The 16,515-nt window shown below is 50.2% G+C and overlaps 1 protein-coding gene across 1 annotated transcript in view; it reads right to left on the reverse strand.

Moving 5' to 3' along the window:
- GLB1 (galactosidase beta 1) overlaps positions 1-16,515 on the reverse strand; it is an 82,293-nt gene that overhangs the window by 32,197 nt on the left and 33,581 nt on the right. Inside the window, exons 7-10 of the mRNA XM_055135272.1 lie at positions 14,039-14,097; positions 11,446-11,567; positions 11,327-11,367; positions 7,667-7,779 (exon numbers count right to left, since the gene is read on the reverse strand). Of these exons, the coding sequence (XP_054991247.1) occupies positions 7,667-7,779; positions 11,327-11,367; positions 11,446-11,567; positions 14,039-14,097 (335 nt within the window). The remainder of the gene's footprint in view (positions 1-7,666; positions 7,780-11,326; positions 11,368-11,445; positions 11,568-14,038; positions 14,098-16,515) is intronic.

Genomic DNA, 16,515 nt, shown 5'->3' on the forward strand with positions numbered 1-16,515 from the left:
TTTTTGGGGAAATAAACAGAGGACAGGGAGATGGCTCCAAGAGCTGGAACAAAGCTTTGCATGTGAGAGCCCTGGGTGAGCTCTCTGGCCCAATGGTCCCCAAGCACCACTAGAAGTAGCCCTGGGGAGGGCCCCTCCCCCAAATGTGAGAGTTTTAGCTTAGTCGTACTGTCTGGATTATCGCCCTTTTCTTATCAACATGATTATGTTACCATTTTCACTTTCTCTACTGGCTACCTTTATAGTTGTAGATAATATCCTACATTGTTATTTCCTAGTTCAGCACTTAACAAGTTATTTTTTCTGTCTACACTTTTTTTTGAGGGGAGGAGGTCTCTGGGCCATGTCCAGTGATGCTCAGGACTTACTCCTGGCTCTGGGCACAGGAATTACTCTTGGTGGTGCTTGGGGGACCATGTGGGATGCTGGGGATCAAACCCAGGCCGCACCTTACCCATTTTCCTATCATTTTAGCCCCTTTACGCTCTTTTTGTTTGTTTTGGGGCTACACCTGCTGGGTCTCAGGCCTTGGAGTCATCCCAGGAGCGCAGCGGAGTCAGAACCAGGCCTCCAGTGTATCTTTACAGTGTCACAGTGAAACATTTGTTCAGTCATCATACATTCCCCTTCATTGTTTAGTGACTCTAAATTCACAATCAATCAACAGTGCTCACGCTATAAGAAGCATAAGATGTTTCTGGCACTGCTATATACACTCTGCTGGCATGTTTGGTCTTATTTTTTTGACAACATGGATGAATGGAGAATTCTATGAAAAAAAGCATCTTTCCATGGCCTGCCTGAGAGATAGGTACAGGGTAAGGTGCTTGCCTTGTGTGTGGATGAATCCGGTTTGATCCCTAGTACCACTTATGATCCCCCAAGCACCACCAAGAGTTACTCCTGACCACAGAGTCAGGAATATCTCCTGAGCATCACTAATCGTGGCTACCAATCTCTTGTACCTTTCCCCCTCTTCCAAAACAAAGAGAAAGTTCATCCTTTATTTTTTTTTTTTTTGTGGACCATTTGGCAATACTCAGGTGTTATTACCAGATCTGCACTCAGGAATTACTCCTGGTGGTTAGGAACCATGTGGGATTTGAACCTGGGTCAGCCACATGCAAGGCAAGTGTCTAATCTACTCTCTAGCACTGTGGCCCTGAGAAAGTTCATCTTTATATCATTTCTCTTTTCTCCTTCTCTCTCTCTCTTTCTGTTTTTCTGCCAGGGATATTAAATTCAGGTCTTATGCATACAAGGCATTTCAATTTTATTCTTTTTCTTTAAAAAAAAAAAACAAAACTGCAGGGCCAGAGAGAGTACAGAGGGTAAGACACCCGTGTTGCATACAGTCAACCTAGGTTCAACCCCCAGCACTACATACAGTCTCCTGGGCCCCACCAGGAGTGTTCTCTGAGCACAGAGCAAGGAGCAAGTCCTGTGCACAGTTGGCTGTGTCCCTGGGCGGGGCTGGCGGACAAGATGCAGTGCTGGGGGATCAAATCTGGGTCAGTCACAGGCAAGGCCAGTACCCCACCATCTCTCTGGCCCCAGTAGCACCATCCCCCGGCCCCACTGTGGGCCTGAACTCAGGTCTCATGCATGCAAGGCTTGTGCTTTGTGACAGCCCATCGTGCTGTCCCTCCAGCCCATAGACTGAGTTAAGATTCACATAAGAGCTGAGGATGGAGCTTAGCCCTAGAGCCCTTGCCTGGTGGTGTAAGGGCCTGGGCTGGAACCACCACACTGCCAGCAGGACAAGAAAGAAATCTCAACAAAGTACTTATTTGACCTGATATCCGTCACTTGGGGATTTATTAGAAAAAACATGGGGGGCAGAAAGATAGTTCAGGGATTATGACTCTTGGCTTGTCTTCAGCCAACCTTAGTTTGACTTCCAGCACCACATATGGTTCCTTGTGACATGCTCTGCAGGCAGAAGGCCTGGGTTTCAACCCTGACACCTCTCTGGAGCACTGTTGGGAGTGAACCTTCCCCTTTTCCTCCAACAGCACATAGCCAGGAGTAGTCCCTCGGCCCAGTATGGCTGGGGTGACCCCAAAACCAAAACAAAAAACAAAACCAACCCACTACCCCCCAAATAAAACCCAAACCCCAAAAGCCACTTCCTGGGGACCCAATCTCAGGGGACTACATTTAACAAAGAAAGAAAAAAAGGTCTTAAGAGCAACAGTAACTCAGCACTGCCCCCCTCAGGAGTCGCAGGGAAGACAACAAAAACAGGCCCTCCAGACTCCTGTTCTTCCTCAAGGTCACAGGGTTCACCGTAGATGGCTGAATTTCGCCCACACCAAAGAGATCAACTAATGTCAGGAGCTTTGTCATGCCTGGAAGAATCATTTGCAAAGGCCTGTCTACAGCCCTTCCCTGAGCCCTGCCTCCAGGGAAATCACTCTCCAGGAAAGATTTTGTCTTTCACCCTCCAGCATTTTTTTTTTTTTTGCTTTTTGGGTCACACCCGGTGATGCTCAGGGGTTACTCCTGCTCTGCACTCAGGAATCACTCCTGGAAGTGCTCAGGGCACCATATGGGATGCTGGGAATCGAACCCGGGTCTGCCGTGTGCAAGGCAAACACCCTACCCACTGTGCTATCTCTCCAGCCCCTCCAGCATTTTTTTTTTTTTAACTTTTTGGGTCACACCCGGCAGATGCTCAGGGGTTACTCCTGGCTCTGCACTCAGGAATCACTCCTGGCAGTGCTCAGGGGACTATATGGGATGCTGGGGATCGAACCCAGATTGGCCGTATGTAAGGCATCTCTCAGCTCATTGTACAGCCCCACCCTCCAACTCTTAAAGTGAATTAAAGTGTTGACCCAGACCACTTTAAAAAAAAAAACGTGGTGAAGGAAATAGCCCTCAGTCACTGAGTATAGGGAGATACTTATGATTCCATTTCTTCCCTTCCACATTCCAGCCCAGGGCCTCAGATATGCCAGGCCTGAGCTCTGTTGTGAAGCCACATCCTCAGCGCTTATGTGAGTCTTAACTCAGCACATGGGCAGGAGAGACAGCACAACGGGCTATGTGCAATATGTGCAGAGGCCCAGAAAATATTTTAAATATTTTTGCCAGGAGAGCAAACTGAACGTCTATAAAGTCTCATAAGAAACAGGCCCAGGGGGCTGGAGCGATAGCACAGCGGGTAGGGCGTTTGCCTTGCACGCGGCCGACCCAGGTTCAAATCCCAGCATCCCATATGGTCCCCTGAGCACCGCCAGGAGTAATTCCTGAGTGCAGAGCCAGGAGTAACCCCTGTGCATCGCCAGGTGTGACCCAAAAAGCAAAAAAAAAAAAAAAAAAAAAAAAAGAAACAGGCCCAGGGACCAGGGGAATAGTATAGTGGGTGGGGTGTTTGCATTACATGAGGCAGAGCTGAGTTCAATACCCAGCTCTGCCCATGGTCCCCCCAGCCCACCTGTAGTGATCCCTGAGCACAGAGCCAGAAGTAAGCCCTGAGCATAGCCAGGTATGGCCCAAACCCAAACAAAACCATTTCAGTAATGAGATATATGGTTGAAGAGGTAGTACAGGGACTAAGGCCCCTGCCTTGTAATTGTAGCCAACTGTGATCTCATCACTCAATCCCTGAGCAGCACCAGGAGTAGGTGCCTGAGTGCAGGCCCAGTAGTAAGCCCTGAGCACTGCCAGGTGTGGTTCAAAAAACAAAAAGAAAGCAAAACAAAAAAACAACAACCAAGCACCACCCCTCTGCCCCATAAGAAACAGCCCACACCGAACAGAGCTTCTCTCTTCCAAACCTAAAATTAAAAATAAGAGAAATAATGGAGTAATGGTGGGAATGAAAACTCCAGGTCAACCTGCAATTTATCTCCTAAAACTGTTAGTTGCATTCATTTCTTTTTTTTCTTTTTTGGGTCACACCCGGTGATGCAGAGGTTACTACTGGCTTTGCACTCAGGAATTACTCCTGGTGGTACTCGGGGGACCATATGGGATGCTGGGAATTGAACACCCGGCTGGCCGCATGTAAGGCAAACGCCTTACCGGCTATGCTATTGCTTCAGCCCCAACATTCATTTCTGAAGTGGGCCTCTTACTCTGCTCTGATTAGATACAAAGGGTTAGTATCTGGGGTTGTCCCCCTGTCTTCACAGGTTTCCCGCACCATCTCAACCTCCACTAGCTCTTAAAGTTGCCCCAGCATCTGGCCTTCTTGCTGGCACCTTAATGAAGCTTCTTGAACTTTTTACTGAGGGGGTGGTGGCGGGGGCGGGGCGGCCGTGCATATCTAGCAATGCTCAGGACTTACCGGGGCTCTGCATTCAGGAAGTATTCCTAGTGGGGCTTGGGGGGCCATATGGGTGTCAGGGGTTGAACACAGGTTAACTGTGTATAGGGCAAACTCAACCCGCTATGCTATGGTTCTGGCCCCTGAAACTTCTCAGGTTTTTTTGCTTTTTTGCTTTTTGAGTCACACCCGGTGAAGCTCAGGGGTTATTCCTGGCTCTGCACTTAGGAATCACTCCTGGCACTGCTTGGGGGACCACATGGGATGCCAGGGGTCGAACCCAGGTCGGCCGCATGGAAGGAAAATGCCTTACATGCTGTACTATCCCTCTGGCCACAAGCTTCTCAGTTTTTTTTTCTTTTTGGGTCACACCCAGCTATGCTCAGGGGTCACTCCTGGCTCTGCACTCAGGAATTACCCCTGGCCATGCTCAGGGGACCATATGGGATGCTGGGAATAGAACCCAGGTTGGCCGAGTGCAAGGCAAACGCCCTACCCACTGTGCTATTACTCCAGCCCCAGGCTTCTCAGTCTTAACTTTCATGCCCTACCTAGATTTTCCAGAGATGCTGGAGAGGCACAAAGCCAGAGCTGATCCCATTCTTCCGCCCCTTCCCAGTCTATTCCTTCTCTGTCCCCTCAGTCTTGGCTGCTGACACCAGCCCTACCCAAGAGGCCAGCAGTACAGATGTTAGGGTGGAAATCAGGAATGTGTCCCCTGGGTTTGATTCCTGGCACCCCATAGCAGTGCCTGGTAAGCCCTGGGTGCCCTCTGAGCTCCACCAAGGGTGGTCCTGGAGGTCCCTAGGACCCTGAAAATTTTTTCTTCTTTTTAAAAAAATCACTTTCAAGAGTTCTATTGTGGCTTCCCCCTCAACCCCCTTTTTCAGTTGTGCAAGGGTTACTCCTGGCTCTGCACTCAGGAATTACTCCTGATAGTTCTCAGGGGACTATCTGGGTTAGATGCGTGCAAGGCAAATTCCTGCCTGTTGTACTATCGCTCCAGCCCCAATGTTACGCCACTTTTCATTTGAGGTGTTCTCTGCTGTTCTATAAAAGGCAATCCTGAATTTTGATGTCATTAAATATATTACTTCTCTCCTTTCCAACTATTTTCCTTCACGAATAGGAGAGATATACTCCCTTCAACTGCTTAAGCATTCTGGAATGAGCCGCCAAGATGTGATCCTGGGGGCCGCACATGTGTGCGGCCTCTCCGCAGCTGCATGAGCGTGACTTCAGACACCAGCTAAATTTTTTGGCATGGGCAGCTCCTCGCAGAATGTCTCCAGACTGAGAACTAAGCCTTGGCCCCATGCCCGCCCAGGAGGGGAAAGGTATTTCTCTCTCTCGCCTCTTCCTTGCCGGGGGTGAAGGGCGTGGTGACCGCCATATTATGACGACTACAGACGGGGTTTACAAGCTTGCAATGATCCAATATCTGGAAGAAATCTCCCTGGACTTAGTTGCTAAAGTACAGAAATCCAAAACCGTGCAACCTCATATCTCTTCACAACAGGTCTGACTCTAGTGGAGTACTCCTAACAATAATAGTGAGGTTTGTGTTGAAATATTGAATGTAACCAAAGTAAATAGAAAGTAAGGTGAAATTTATTAGTTACAAGGCGGGGGGGGGGGACAGGATGGGAGGCGTACTGTTTTTTGTTTTGGTGGTGGAATATGGGCACTGGTGAAGGGATGGTTGTCTCAGCATTGTATAACTGAGACTTAAGCCTGAAAGCATTGTAATTTTCCACATGGTGATTCAATAAAATAAAATTCTTAAAAAGAAAAAGCATTCTGGAATGATCCCATACTTGCCCTTGAATGTCCTCATGTACTTGTAATCAGCACTTCCTGCTCTGTTGTGGCTTGGCGGCCTGCTCTGCCTATCTTTCACACGCTCTGGCTACAGAACTAGGCACGGAATGTTCACGCTTCAGTGGGGAGGGGTTGAGATAGCTCAGTGGTCAGGGCACATACTAGGTTTGATCCATGATCTACACATTGCTGGGTGATACCGTGGACCCAACCACTGGCCTGGTTGACTGAGTTTCACTGGGAGTGGCCCCTGGGCCTTGGATTACTGTTTGGGAGCCCCTCCCCAAACCGAAACACAACAAAACTCATCGTGTTCTGGTAGGATCAGGGACTTGTACTTCCCGTCTCACTGGGGACTTGAACTCTCTCCTGTTCTCGCACCCTGATCTTTTCTTTTTACTGCCTAATAAAGACCCCGGTGATTTCTCCTCCATTTACAACAGATTTTGCCTTGCACGTGGCCGACCCGGGTTCGATTCCCAGCATCCCATATGGTCCCCCGAACACTGCCAGGAGTAATTCCTGAGTGCAGAGCCAGGAATAACCCCTGTGGATCGCTGGGTGTGACCAAAAAAGAAAAAAAAAAAGAAAAGAATGCAATACAGCAGACATTGTCTCCGATTTCACTGAGAACATAAATGCTTTCAACAGTTGGCACTGGCGCTGTACTCTGTGTTAATTAAAGTACACTCAGGTGTGAGCCATGGGTGGTACACGCTGTGTCAATGTGTTAAGTCACGTTAAGGAGCCTGAACTATTAGCAATCAGTTGTCTTGCATTTTATTTTATGGAAGAAAACTGCTTAGATATATATTTTAAGACTACTGGGTTAGGTAAAGAAAAACGGATGAATATTTAAAAGAGCTTTAATAAAACCTTTTTTTTTTTTAACTTCAAAACTCAGGTGACTGAGCAGAAAAACTTTGGTTTTTGCTTTGCATTTTTTTTTTTTTTGCAACCCACAGCAGAGACAGGAAACCCCACCTGCTGCTTTAGATACCTTGGGAGGTTACTATGTTGGTGGGGCTGAGCCCAGGCAGCAAACAAGGACTGCAAAGCGTAGCTCTTTCTACAGCAAGAGCTAGTCACGAACATGTTCTAACCAGCCACATAAATAACAGTCATGGTGGTCACATGTCAGGTAAGATGGATCAGGATGGTTGATGTTTTTTTAATTTAACTATTTACTTTGGGCCACTCCAGGCGGTGCTTAGAACTTACTCCTGGCTCTGTGCTCAGGGATCACTCCTGGCACTGCTCGGGGGGTATCACACGAGAGTCTCGGGGACTGAACCTGGGTCAGCGCTGGAGAATGAACCCCAGGTCAGCCACATGCCAGGCATGTGCCTTACCCACTGGACTATCACTCTGGCCCCACCTCTGTTCTGTTTTGGTCCTGCTGTTGTCCCAGTTCTACCAGGGAATAGACCAGGCTCTCTCACGGCGGCTGGGCCCAGGCAGGTCTATCCACCAGTTCCTTCCTCGCCGCTTGAACACATGGCCTTCAGGAAGGCGGGAGCATGGCAGGTCTCACCCCACAGTGGCCTCCACAACCCGCACAAGACTCACCTTCGCGATAACGTCTCGCACCGCGTAATACTTCTCGGTGAGATCCCCCGCCTCGCTCAGTGGGGCGTCGTAGTCGTAGCTGGTTGGCTGGGCTTGGTATGGCATGTTGGCCCCTAGGAGACAAAGAACACACCACTTGTCACTCCCCGTGCCCTGGGGGCATTCTCTGAACCGCCTGGGTATGGCTGGCACTGTAGAGGGAGAAAAGAAGGGACAGATACAGGGCTGGAGCGACAGTACAGCTGGGAGAGTGTCTGCCGTGCAAGAGGCCGTCCTGTGTTCAATCCTAGGCATCTCTTATGGTCCCCTGAGCACTGCCAGCGGTAATTCCTGAGCAGAGCCAGGAGTAAGTTTGGAGCATCACCAGAGGTGGCCCCCAAACAAAAACAGAACAGAAAGGAAATACAACATCTGGTAGTTAAATGACAGAGGGGGCTTTAGAGAAATGAGTTTCTTCTGACAGGTGGCACTTGGCCAGTCCCTGAGCATCTACACGGCTTTTTCTCTGTCCACTTCCTCAGCCTGAGCTCACAAACCCAGCAGGTGCCGGAACCCTCAGGTAAGCTCCCCTGCAAACCCGCTCTATGTCTCATGCCCAGGAGTGGCACTACACCGGTCCCTGGCTGGGAACTCGGCAGCCTGGGTTCTTCCCGGGACTACAGATGGTGTGGATCCGAGAAGGTGGGGGTGGAGACACGCGGCAGGGTCTACGGAGTGGCTGGGAACCATTGGAAGGGGGTCACCAAGCCAAATTGGGGGAGCTGATACTGCCACCAACCCCATCAGCCCAGAGATTTCCAGGGAACCTTGGCAGGGGGGCTCTGTAGGGTGTCTTCCAAAGGTCCTTTCAGGACCCTTTGCTGTGTCCGGCATTGGGAACCCCCCACCCTTGGCCAATACTCAGACCCTCTGGGAAAGCTCACAGCCAACGCTGAACTAACATGGGGTATGGATGAATGCAGAGCCAGTGGCTATCCAGAACCGACCGACGCGGAGTGATGACAATCAGGTTCCTCTGCCTCAAAGGACCTTTTCCCAAGTCCATGCTCCCTCTAGAATCATCGGAGCCCCCCACTTTTTATTGGGGAGGGTAAGCCTGGCAGTGTTCAGGGCTTCCTCCTGGCTCTGTTCTCAGGGATCACTTCTTGTGGGGCTTGGGGGCCATATACGGTGCTTGGCTGCATTCAAGGCAAGCACCATTCCAGCTGTGCTCTCTCCCCGGTGCCCGAGTCATGGCTGACAGACACTGTCTCACAGCCCAGCTCCTTCCTCTGCCCCGGCCTGCATCCACATACGTGAGCATTGTCCCAGTACACTCCCTATGGGGGAATCCCAGAGTCTGATCCCCAGGGAATATGACCTGTAAGAGAGACTTGTGAGTAATGCCAATGCTGTTGAAAGAGAAGGAGGAGAGAAGCCAAGGGCCTGGCAGTGACTGTCTGAGGGCAGAGTCTAACCTGGAGACTCCAAACTTTTCCACAGGTGAGGTTCAAGGTCATGTGCAATACTGGGTAGGATCCTGTTGCCAGCACTTAGTCATGCGTGAGAGTCAAGGGGAGGCTTGTTCAAACCCAGATTCCTGGGCCTCCCTGGAGACTCTGACTTGGCAAGGTCTTAGGCTGGGCACAAGACTCCTTTCAGGGCTGGAGCGACAGCACAGCAGGTAGGGCATTTGTCTTGCACACAGCTGACCCAGGTTCGATTACCAGCATCCCATATGGTTCCCTGAGCACCGCCAAGAGTAATTCCTGAGTGCAGAGCCAGGAGTAACCCCTGTGCATCGCTAGGTATAACCCCAAAAGCAAAAAGCGGAAAAAAAAAAAAGACTCATTTCTAGCTGGCTGCCAGAGGAAGCGACATGTGACCATGGTGCAGCTGCTCGGGGCTACCCCACACATACACACCCCTCTAAGACACACACAGACCCCAGAGAGCCCTGGCAGTGCACAAATGCGGGAATAAACTAGAACAATCTCATATCCGATCTCAATTTTATATACAAGAGGTAGAAATTCTGATCAAGTTCCTGCAGGATTGGGTGGGTAGCCAGCTCCCAAATCCCCTCCACTTCCTTATTAATCATGGCCAGCAATGAGGCCAGCAGGAAGGCCAGCAGTGAGGGCCTGTAAGTGGTATCCCATAAGAAATGTCTTAAAGGGCTACAGCAATAGTACAGCAAGGGGGCTAGAGCAATAGCACAGCAGGTAGGGCATTTGTCTTGCACGTGGCCGACCCGGGTTCGATTCCCAGCATCCCATATGGTCCCCTGAGCATCGCCAGGAGTAATTCCTGAGTGCAGAGCCAGGAGTAACCCCTGTGCATCGCCGGGTGTGACCCAAAAAGCAAAAAAAAAAAAAAAAAAAAAAACCCAAAAAACACACAAAAAAATAGTACAGCAAGTAGAAGATCCCTGAGCACTGCCAGATGTGGCCTGGAAACAAACAAATAAACAAACAAAAAAATCAAGATTTCTTAAGAAGACTAAATTTGTATTCATATCTGCATTACGCTCTAACCTGCTGAGTTAAACTGCCAGGTTGTTACAGTCTTTTTCTTTCTTCTTCTTTCTTATATGTGTGTGTGGCGGGGGGGGGGGGGGTGCTTGGGGGTGGGAGGGAGGCACACACCTCTGGGATCACTCCTGGTGGGGCTCAGGAGACCAGGTGTGGTGCTGGGGACTAAACTGGGGCGGGCCACATATAAGACAGTGCCTTAACCTCTAGTCTATCTCTCTGGCCCTCTTTTCTTTTGATTTTTGGGTCCCACCTGGAAGTTTTCAGGGACTACTCCCAGCTCTGTGCTTGGAGCTGCTCCTGGCAGTGCTGGGGACTGAATCTGACTCCCACATGCAAAGAATGCACTCAGGGGCTAGAGAGATAGTACAGTGGGTAGGGCTTTTACCTTGCACATGGCCAACCCAGGTTAGATGCCTGGCACCCCTTATGGTGCCCTGAGCCTGCCACAATTGATCCCTGAGCGCAGAGCCAGAAATAAGCCATAACCACCAAAGATGTGGCACTCCATACCCCACAAAAAAAAAACAACTCAAAAAACCCAAAGTAAAGAATGCACACAGTCCATTGAGCTCTCTCTCTTGCCCTTGATTTTTAAAATGATAAAGACACTTCATTGATAGGAGAAAATTTAGGAGACAGGGCTGGAGCGTTAGTACAGCAGGGAGGGCATTTGCTTTGTACACAGCTGACACGGGTTCAGTTCCTGGCATCCCATATGGTCCTTTGAACACTGCCAGGAGTAATTCCTGAGTGAGGAGCCAGGATTAACCCTGAGCTTTGCCAGGTGTGATCCAAAGTGAAAGTTAAAAAAAAAAATTGGGGGCTGGAGTGATAGCACAGCGGGTAGGGTGTTTGCCTTGCACTCGACCGACCCGGGTTCAAATCCCAGCATCCCATATGGTCCCCTGAGCACTGCCAGGGGTGATTCCTGAGTGCATGAGCCAGGAGTGACCCCTGTGCATTGCTGGGTGTGACCCAAAAAGCAAAAAAAAAAAAAAAAAAAAAAAGAAGAAGAAGAAAAGAAAAAATTTAGGAGAGAAACAAAAAGGAAATAAAAAAAACATCCATAGCATTCTCCGCCCTAACATTAAGCCCAAAAATATTCTAGCAAAGCTTCCACAAACAGACATGAAATTGCTCTTACCATTCCAATAGCCAAAATTGGTCCCACCTATAAACATGTACCTAAAAGAAAACAAGAGACAGCGGTGACCGCGGGCCGCGGGGATGGCGGGCACCCTCTCCTCCACACCCAGCACTCACATGTTCACGTTTGCTCCCTGGGCCAGCATCTCGGAGAGAGAGGAGACGACAGCTTTGGTGCTGACTGTTGAGTGAGCCTGGCCCCAGTGGTCAATCCAGCCAGTGTAGAATTCAGAATTGACCTGAAAAGATAAAGGCTTGAAGAAGAACTTGGAAGAAGCTTGCAAGGCAGTGCTTTCCTATAGCTGGCGACCTAGGTTCCTTCCCAAGAAGTACATAGAAGGGGGAGATGAGACGTGCTCATACCCAGAGGTAGGGAGCAAAGAGGACTCTTTTTTTTTTTTCTTTTTGGGTCACACCTGGTGATGCTCAGGGGTTACGCCTGGCTCTGCACTCAGGAATTACCCCGAGCAGTACACAGGGGACCATATGGGATGCTGGGGATCGAACCCGGGTCGGCCACGTGCAAGGCAAATGCCCTACCCATTGTGCTATCACTCCAGCCCCGCAAAGAGGACTCTTGACAAAAGCATTGCCCAAAGCCAGTTTTCAGGTGCCAGCAAGACAGGGCGTCCTGAAAAGCTGACCTGCACCTCCGTTTCGTTACCCAGCCCTGCATTTAAGTATGTGGAAAATTCTGTTGAATAAAGGAATTGTTTTTTTTGTTGTTGTTGTTTGTTTTGCAGGGAGGGAGTCCACACCCAGCTCTACTCAGGGCTTATTCCTGACTCTGTTCTCAGAAACCACTCCTGGAGGTGCTTGGGGGACCAGTTGGGGTGCGGATGACTGAACCCAGGTATAAGGCGAGTGTCTGAACCCTTGTTCTCAACTCTCCAGCCCAGCCTAAGGAGCTAGGTGAGAAAAAAAACACAACTTTTATTGGGGCTGGAGCAATAGCACAGCGGGTAGGGCGTTTGCCTTGCATGCAGCTGACCCGGGTTCGATTCCCAGCATCCCATATGGTCCCCTGAGCACCGCCAGGAGTAATCCTGAGTGCATGAGCCAGGAGTAACCCTGTGTATCGCCAGGTGTGACCCAAAAAGAAAAAAAAAACTTTTTTTAAACAATCAGTTCCAAACCCTCTCTTTGTGGGAGTCCGCACTCGCCAGTACCAGTGTGGGTGGGTTCACCTGTCGGGCCCCCTGCCCAGCATCTCCCACTGCTCTGGGGCTTTACCCTGCTAAGCCCTTGGCCCAGAAAAAGGGAAGAGGGTCATTTTGAGGGGCCCAGACACAGGTCCCCTCTGCGAGGGTGTGTTCTGCAGTGCTCACTAACCAGATTCAGAAAAGGCTGGGTTTTCCCCCCTTTTGTATTTTGGTTCTCTTAGTGGGGGTGGGGACTCCCAAGTGGTGCTGGGGTCCTGGGGTGCTCTCAGTCAGTGCTCAGGGCCCAAGGATGTGGTGCTGCTCAGGCCCTTAGGAGGGTCATCCCGCGGCCTCTGGGGCTGTACTTGGCAATGCTCGGGGGACTATGTACTGCCGGTGATCACTTGGATGGTGCCCAAGTGAGGAACAAGACTTGACTTCTAAACTATCTCCTGATCCCCCTTAAATTTGCCTTAAAATATATATTTTTGCAATTATGGTTGAGGAAACATGGTTAGTAGAGTGTTAGTGCTGTCTTTTGGTGCGTAAATCACTACACCTAAGCACCACTGAAGACCTTGCACCAGTGTCTTTATGTTACTTTAAGTCAGCTTCTTCTTCACCACCCCGGCTTGTGATCAAAGACCAAGAATCTGGGGCTGGAGTTATTAGAACAGTGGGTAGGGCATTTGCCTTGCACACGGCCAACCCGGGGTTCATTCCATATGGCCTACTGAGCACCGCCAGGAATGATCCCTGGGCACAGAGCCAGGACTAAGCCTCAAGTACCTACAGGTGTGACCCAATCACCCAATCACCACCGCCCCAGCCCCCACAAAAGACCAAGAGTCTGTTATCATTAGACATGGTCTGTTCCCTTGCATTGTTTTTTCACACACCACATAGGAGTGACATCATCGGGTATTTGTCCTCTCTCTAATTTAGCTTAACTTGACTCCTAGTTGCATCTACATTGGAGCAAAAGGCACAATGTCATCTTTTCTCACAGCTATGTATTCCATCGTGCACATACACCAGTTTCCTTAATACACCACATACAGCAGCCTCATCTGCTGCTGGGCATTTGGGTTGCTTTCCTATCTTGGCTACTGTGCTCGACACTGCAACGAACACAGGCTCGCATCTTCTTTTCGAGTTCAGGTTTTTTGTGTTCTTGGAACAGATGCCAAGGAATGGGGTCGATGGGTCATTATGGCAGTTCAATTTTTAACTTGTGGAGAATTCTCTAAATCCTTTTCCACAGAGGCTGAACCAGAGCATCCTCCCAGCAACTGGGACAAGGGTTCCTTGTTCATTATATCCCAGTTGCACTGGCTGTTTTGATACTGATAGACGCCAAGCTCAGTGTGAGGTGTGAGCTCAGAGCTCGTGGGCTCAGCGAACTGTGGGCCATAATCCCATCAGCTGCTGACCCCAGAGTGAAGCCAGACAATCCAGAGAATGAGCCTGACCCTGCCATGGCTGATCGCTTAAGTTCCCAACAACCACGACGAAGTCAGTTCAAGCCAACGGTCTTTACACCTCACCCACCTCGCCCCACTGCTTACCAAGGGCCCTTTGGGCTCACTCTTCCTCTGGGTTAGGAAAGCAGCTGTGATGTTAGAACCTGAAAATTATGAGAGGGGAGAGAAAGATCAATGATGGGAATAAGAAGTTGAATAAAAAACAGACCTTCAGAGGCGGGAGCCTGAGGCCCTGCCCTTTTGCACACCCCATGGGTTTAAAAAAAAAACAAAAAACAGCAAGTGAGCTCTGGGCTGGCCCCAGACCATCCATTTGGCAGAAGGGGTGGAGGGTGAAGGGTGGCGGGCAGAAAACACTGGTTTCCACCCTGAGCAGGTCCCCAGGCCCTTCCTGAGTACAGTCACAGGCCTGGCACCTTTGTCTGTGTTTCCCCGGAGTCTGGGCGCCTGGCCACTGTTCTTGTTTGGTTTTGATTTTTGTTTTCTGGTCCATGCTTTGTGGTGCTCTGGGTTTACTCCCTTACTCCTGGCTCTGTGTTTAGGAAACCACTCCTATGTTTGGGGTCACACGCAGAGGGCCCTGTGACCTCAAACCCAAACATACTGCCCAGGGGTCATGCCTATGATCAATGCCTGGGCTGGGGATTGAATCCGGGTCAGCTGTATGCAAGGCAAATGGGGTAGCCGTGGTACTAATTCTCTGTCCCATGTGTTCTGTGTTCTGGTCTCTACACATGTACCTCGGTTGATCAGACGCTCCCTCCTGGATGGGCCTGTGTTCTTCATAGCCCCCATAGTGCCACCCTCAGGAAAGTGTCACAAATCCTTGCTCAACGAGCAATCCTTGCTTCACTGCATTGGGCCCTGAATAAATGTGCACACCCTGAATTTTCATTTCGATCTGGGCTCATCGGCCATCCCAGGCCCCTTGCTCTTTATTTTTCTTCCTGAAGCTTTCTGTGTGGATATTTGGGCCTGGCCGTGCCTCCCAGAGCTTCTGCTCTCCCTGCCCCCTCCAGCAAGTGGGAGAATTCCTGTGCACAAGAGTAAGGCCCTGCCTCTCGTCAGCGAAAGCACCGGCAGGACGAGCCTCTCTGACAAGAGCAGAGGACCCCGCGGTCCCAAACTTCATAGCCGGGACACTGGAGAACAAACCCCCCGCTGAACCCTGGGTATGGCTCAGTGCAGGGAGCTCATGTTCTGCATGTGTGAGGCTCTGGGTTACATCTCTGGAGCGGCAAGACAACCAAAATTAACAACAACGAAAATCCCGTGAGTACATAAACATATGGACAAATAAATGAAATAAGGTCTTGGAAATAGTACTGGGTCCCTTCTGGCTCCGACTGGTCCCCTGAGCATCACTAGGAGCAACTCTGAACACGAAACTGGGAGTAGGCCCTGAGTATCTCTGGCATGCCCCCCTGCTCCCCAAACAAACAAAAATAAACAAGACTCCAAGGAAGCAAAGCTGGGGCTGGAGAGAGAGCATATTCCATAGGGCACTTGCCTTGCATGCAGCTGACCTGGGTTCGATCCCGGGCAACCTATAGGGTTCCTCAAGCTCTACTAGGAGTGATCCCTGAGAGCAGAGCCAGGAGTTAGTCCTGAGCACTGCCAGGTGTGGCCCCCCAAACCAAAATTAAACCAAAAGAGCGGCAAAGGAAGCAGACGCGCTCAAGTCCCTGGCCCAGGCACACCAGCGATTTGTCCGATGAGCCCCAGCTGCAGATGCTCTCACCCCTTGTCCTAAGAATCCAGTGATCATCAATGGATTCCTCCACATGGACATGCAGTGCATCTGCCTCCCTGAGGTAGGAGTGTGCCAGAGCAGGTGGCGACCCGCACGGCGTTTCCTATGCAGCTCTCTGGACTTGACTGACTTCCTCACCAAATGCTCCGAGCAAGGTCCCACCGTCCTAGACACACTCAGTTCATTGCAACTCAGTTCAGTCCCTGGGGCACTATGAGGTGCCAGGCATTGAACCGAGGCCCCCAGCATGCAAACCATGTGCTCCAGCTCTTCGAGAGTGTCCCTGGCTCAGTTATCCTTATCTGATGATGTGGAAGAAATACACCTTCTGCACATGCATCTCCAGAGCACGCGAGGGCGGGCATGCAGTGAGGGCGAGTGTCTTAGTCGGCAGGGGAAGTGGTGATCTCTGTGCTACTGGAAAAACTGCTTTTGGTGGGGAAGAAGAGGGGCTGGGAGACTTTTTGTTTTGATATCCTAGAGAAGTTGTGAGAATAGGACAAAGAACGATTTTATTTTTTTCTTTTTAGGTCACACCCAGCGATGCTCAGGGGTTACTCCTGGCTCTGGCTCTGTCCTCAGGAATTGCTCCTGGTGGTGCTCGGGGAACATATGGGATGCTGGGAATCGAACCCGGGTCGGCCACGTGCAAGGCAAACGCCCTACTTGCTATCGCTCCAGCCCCCAAGAATGATTTTGAAGAATATTCCTTTTCTGCAGATGGCCCATTTTACCCATCTTTATTAGTCTCTCTATAAATACATAATATTTTCTTCGCAGTCATTTGGGAGTAAACAGCAGACATGGT

Source organism: Sorex araneus, chromosome 4 (assembly GCF_027595985.1).
Source record: "Sorex araneus isolate mSorAra2 chromosome 4, mSorAra2.pri, whole genome shotgun sequence".
In the NCBI taxonomy this organism is placed as follows: domain Eukaryota; kingdom Metazoa; phylum Chordata; class Mammalia; order Eulipotyphla; family Soricidae; genus Sorex; species Sorex araneus.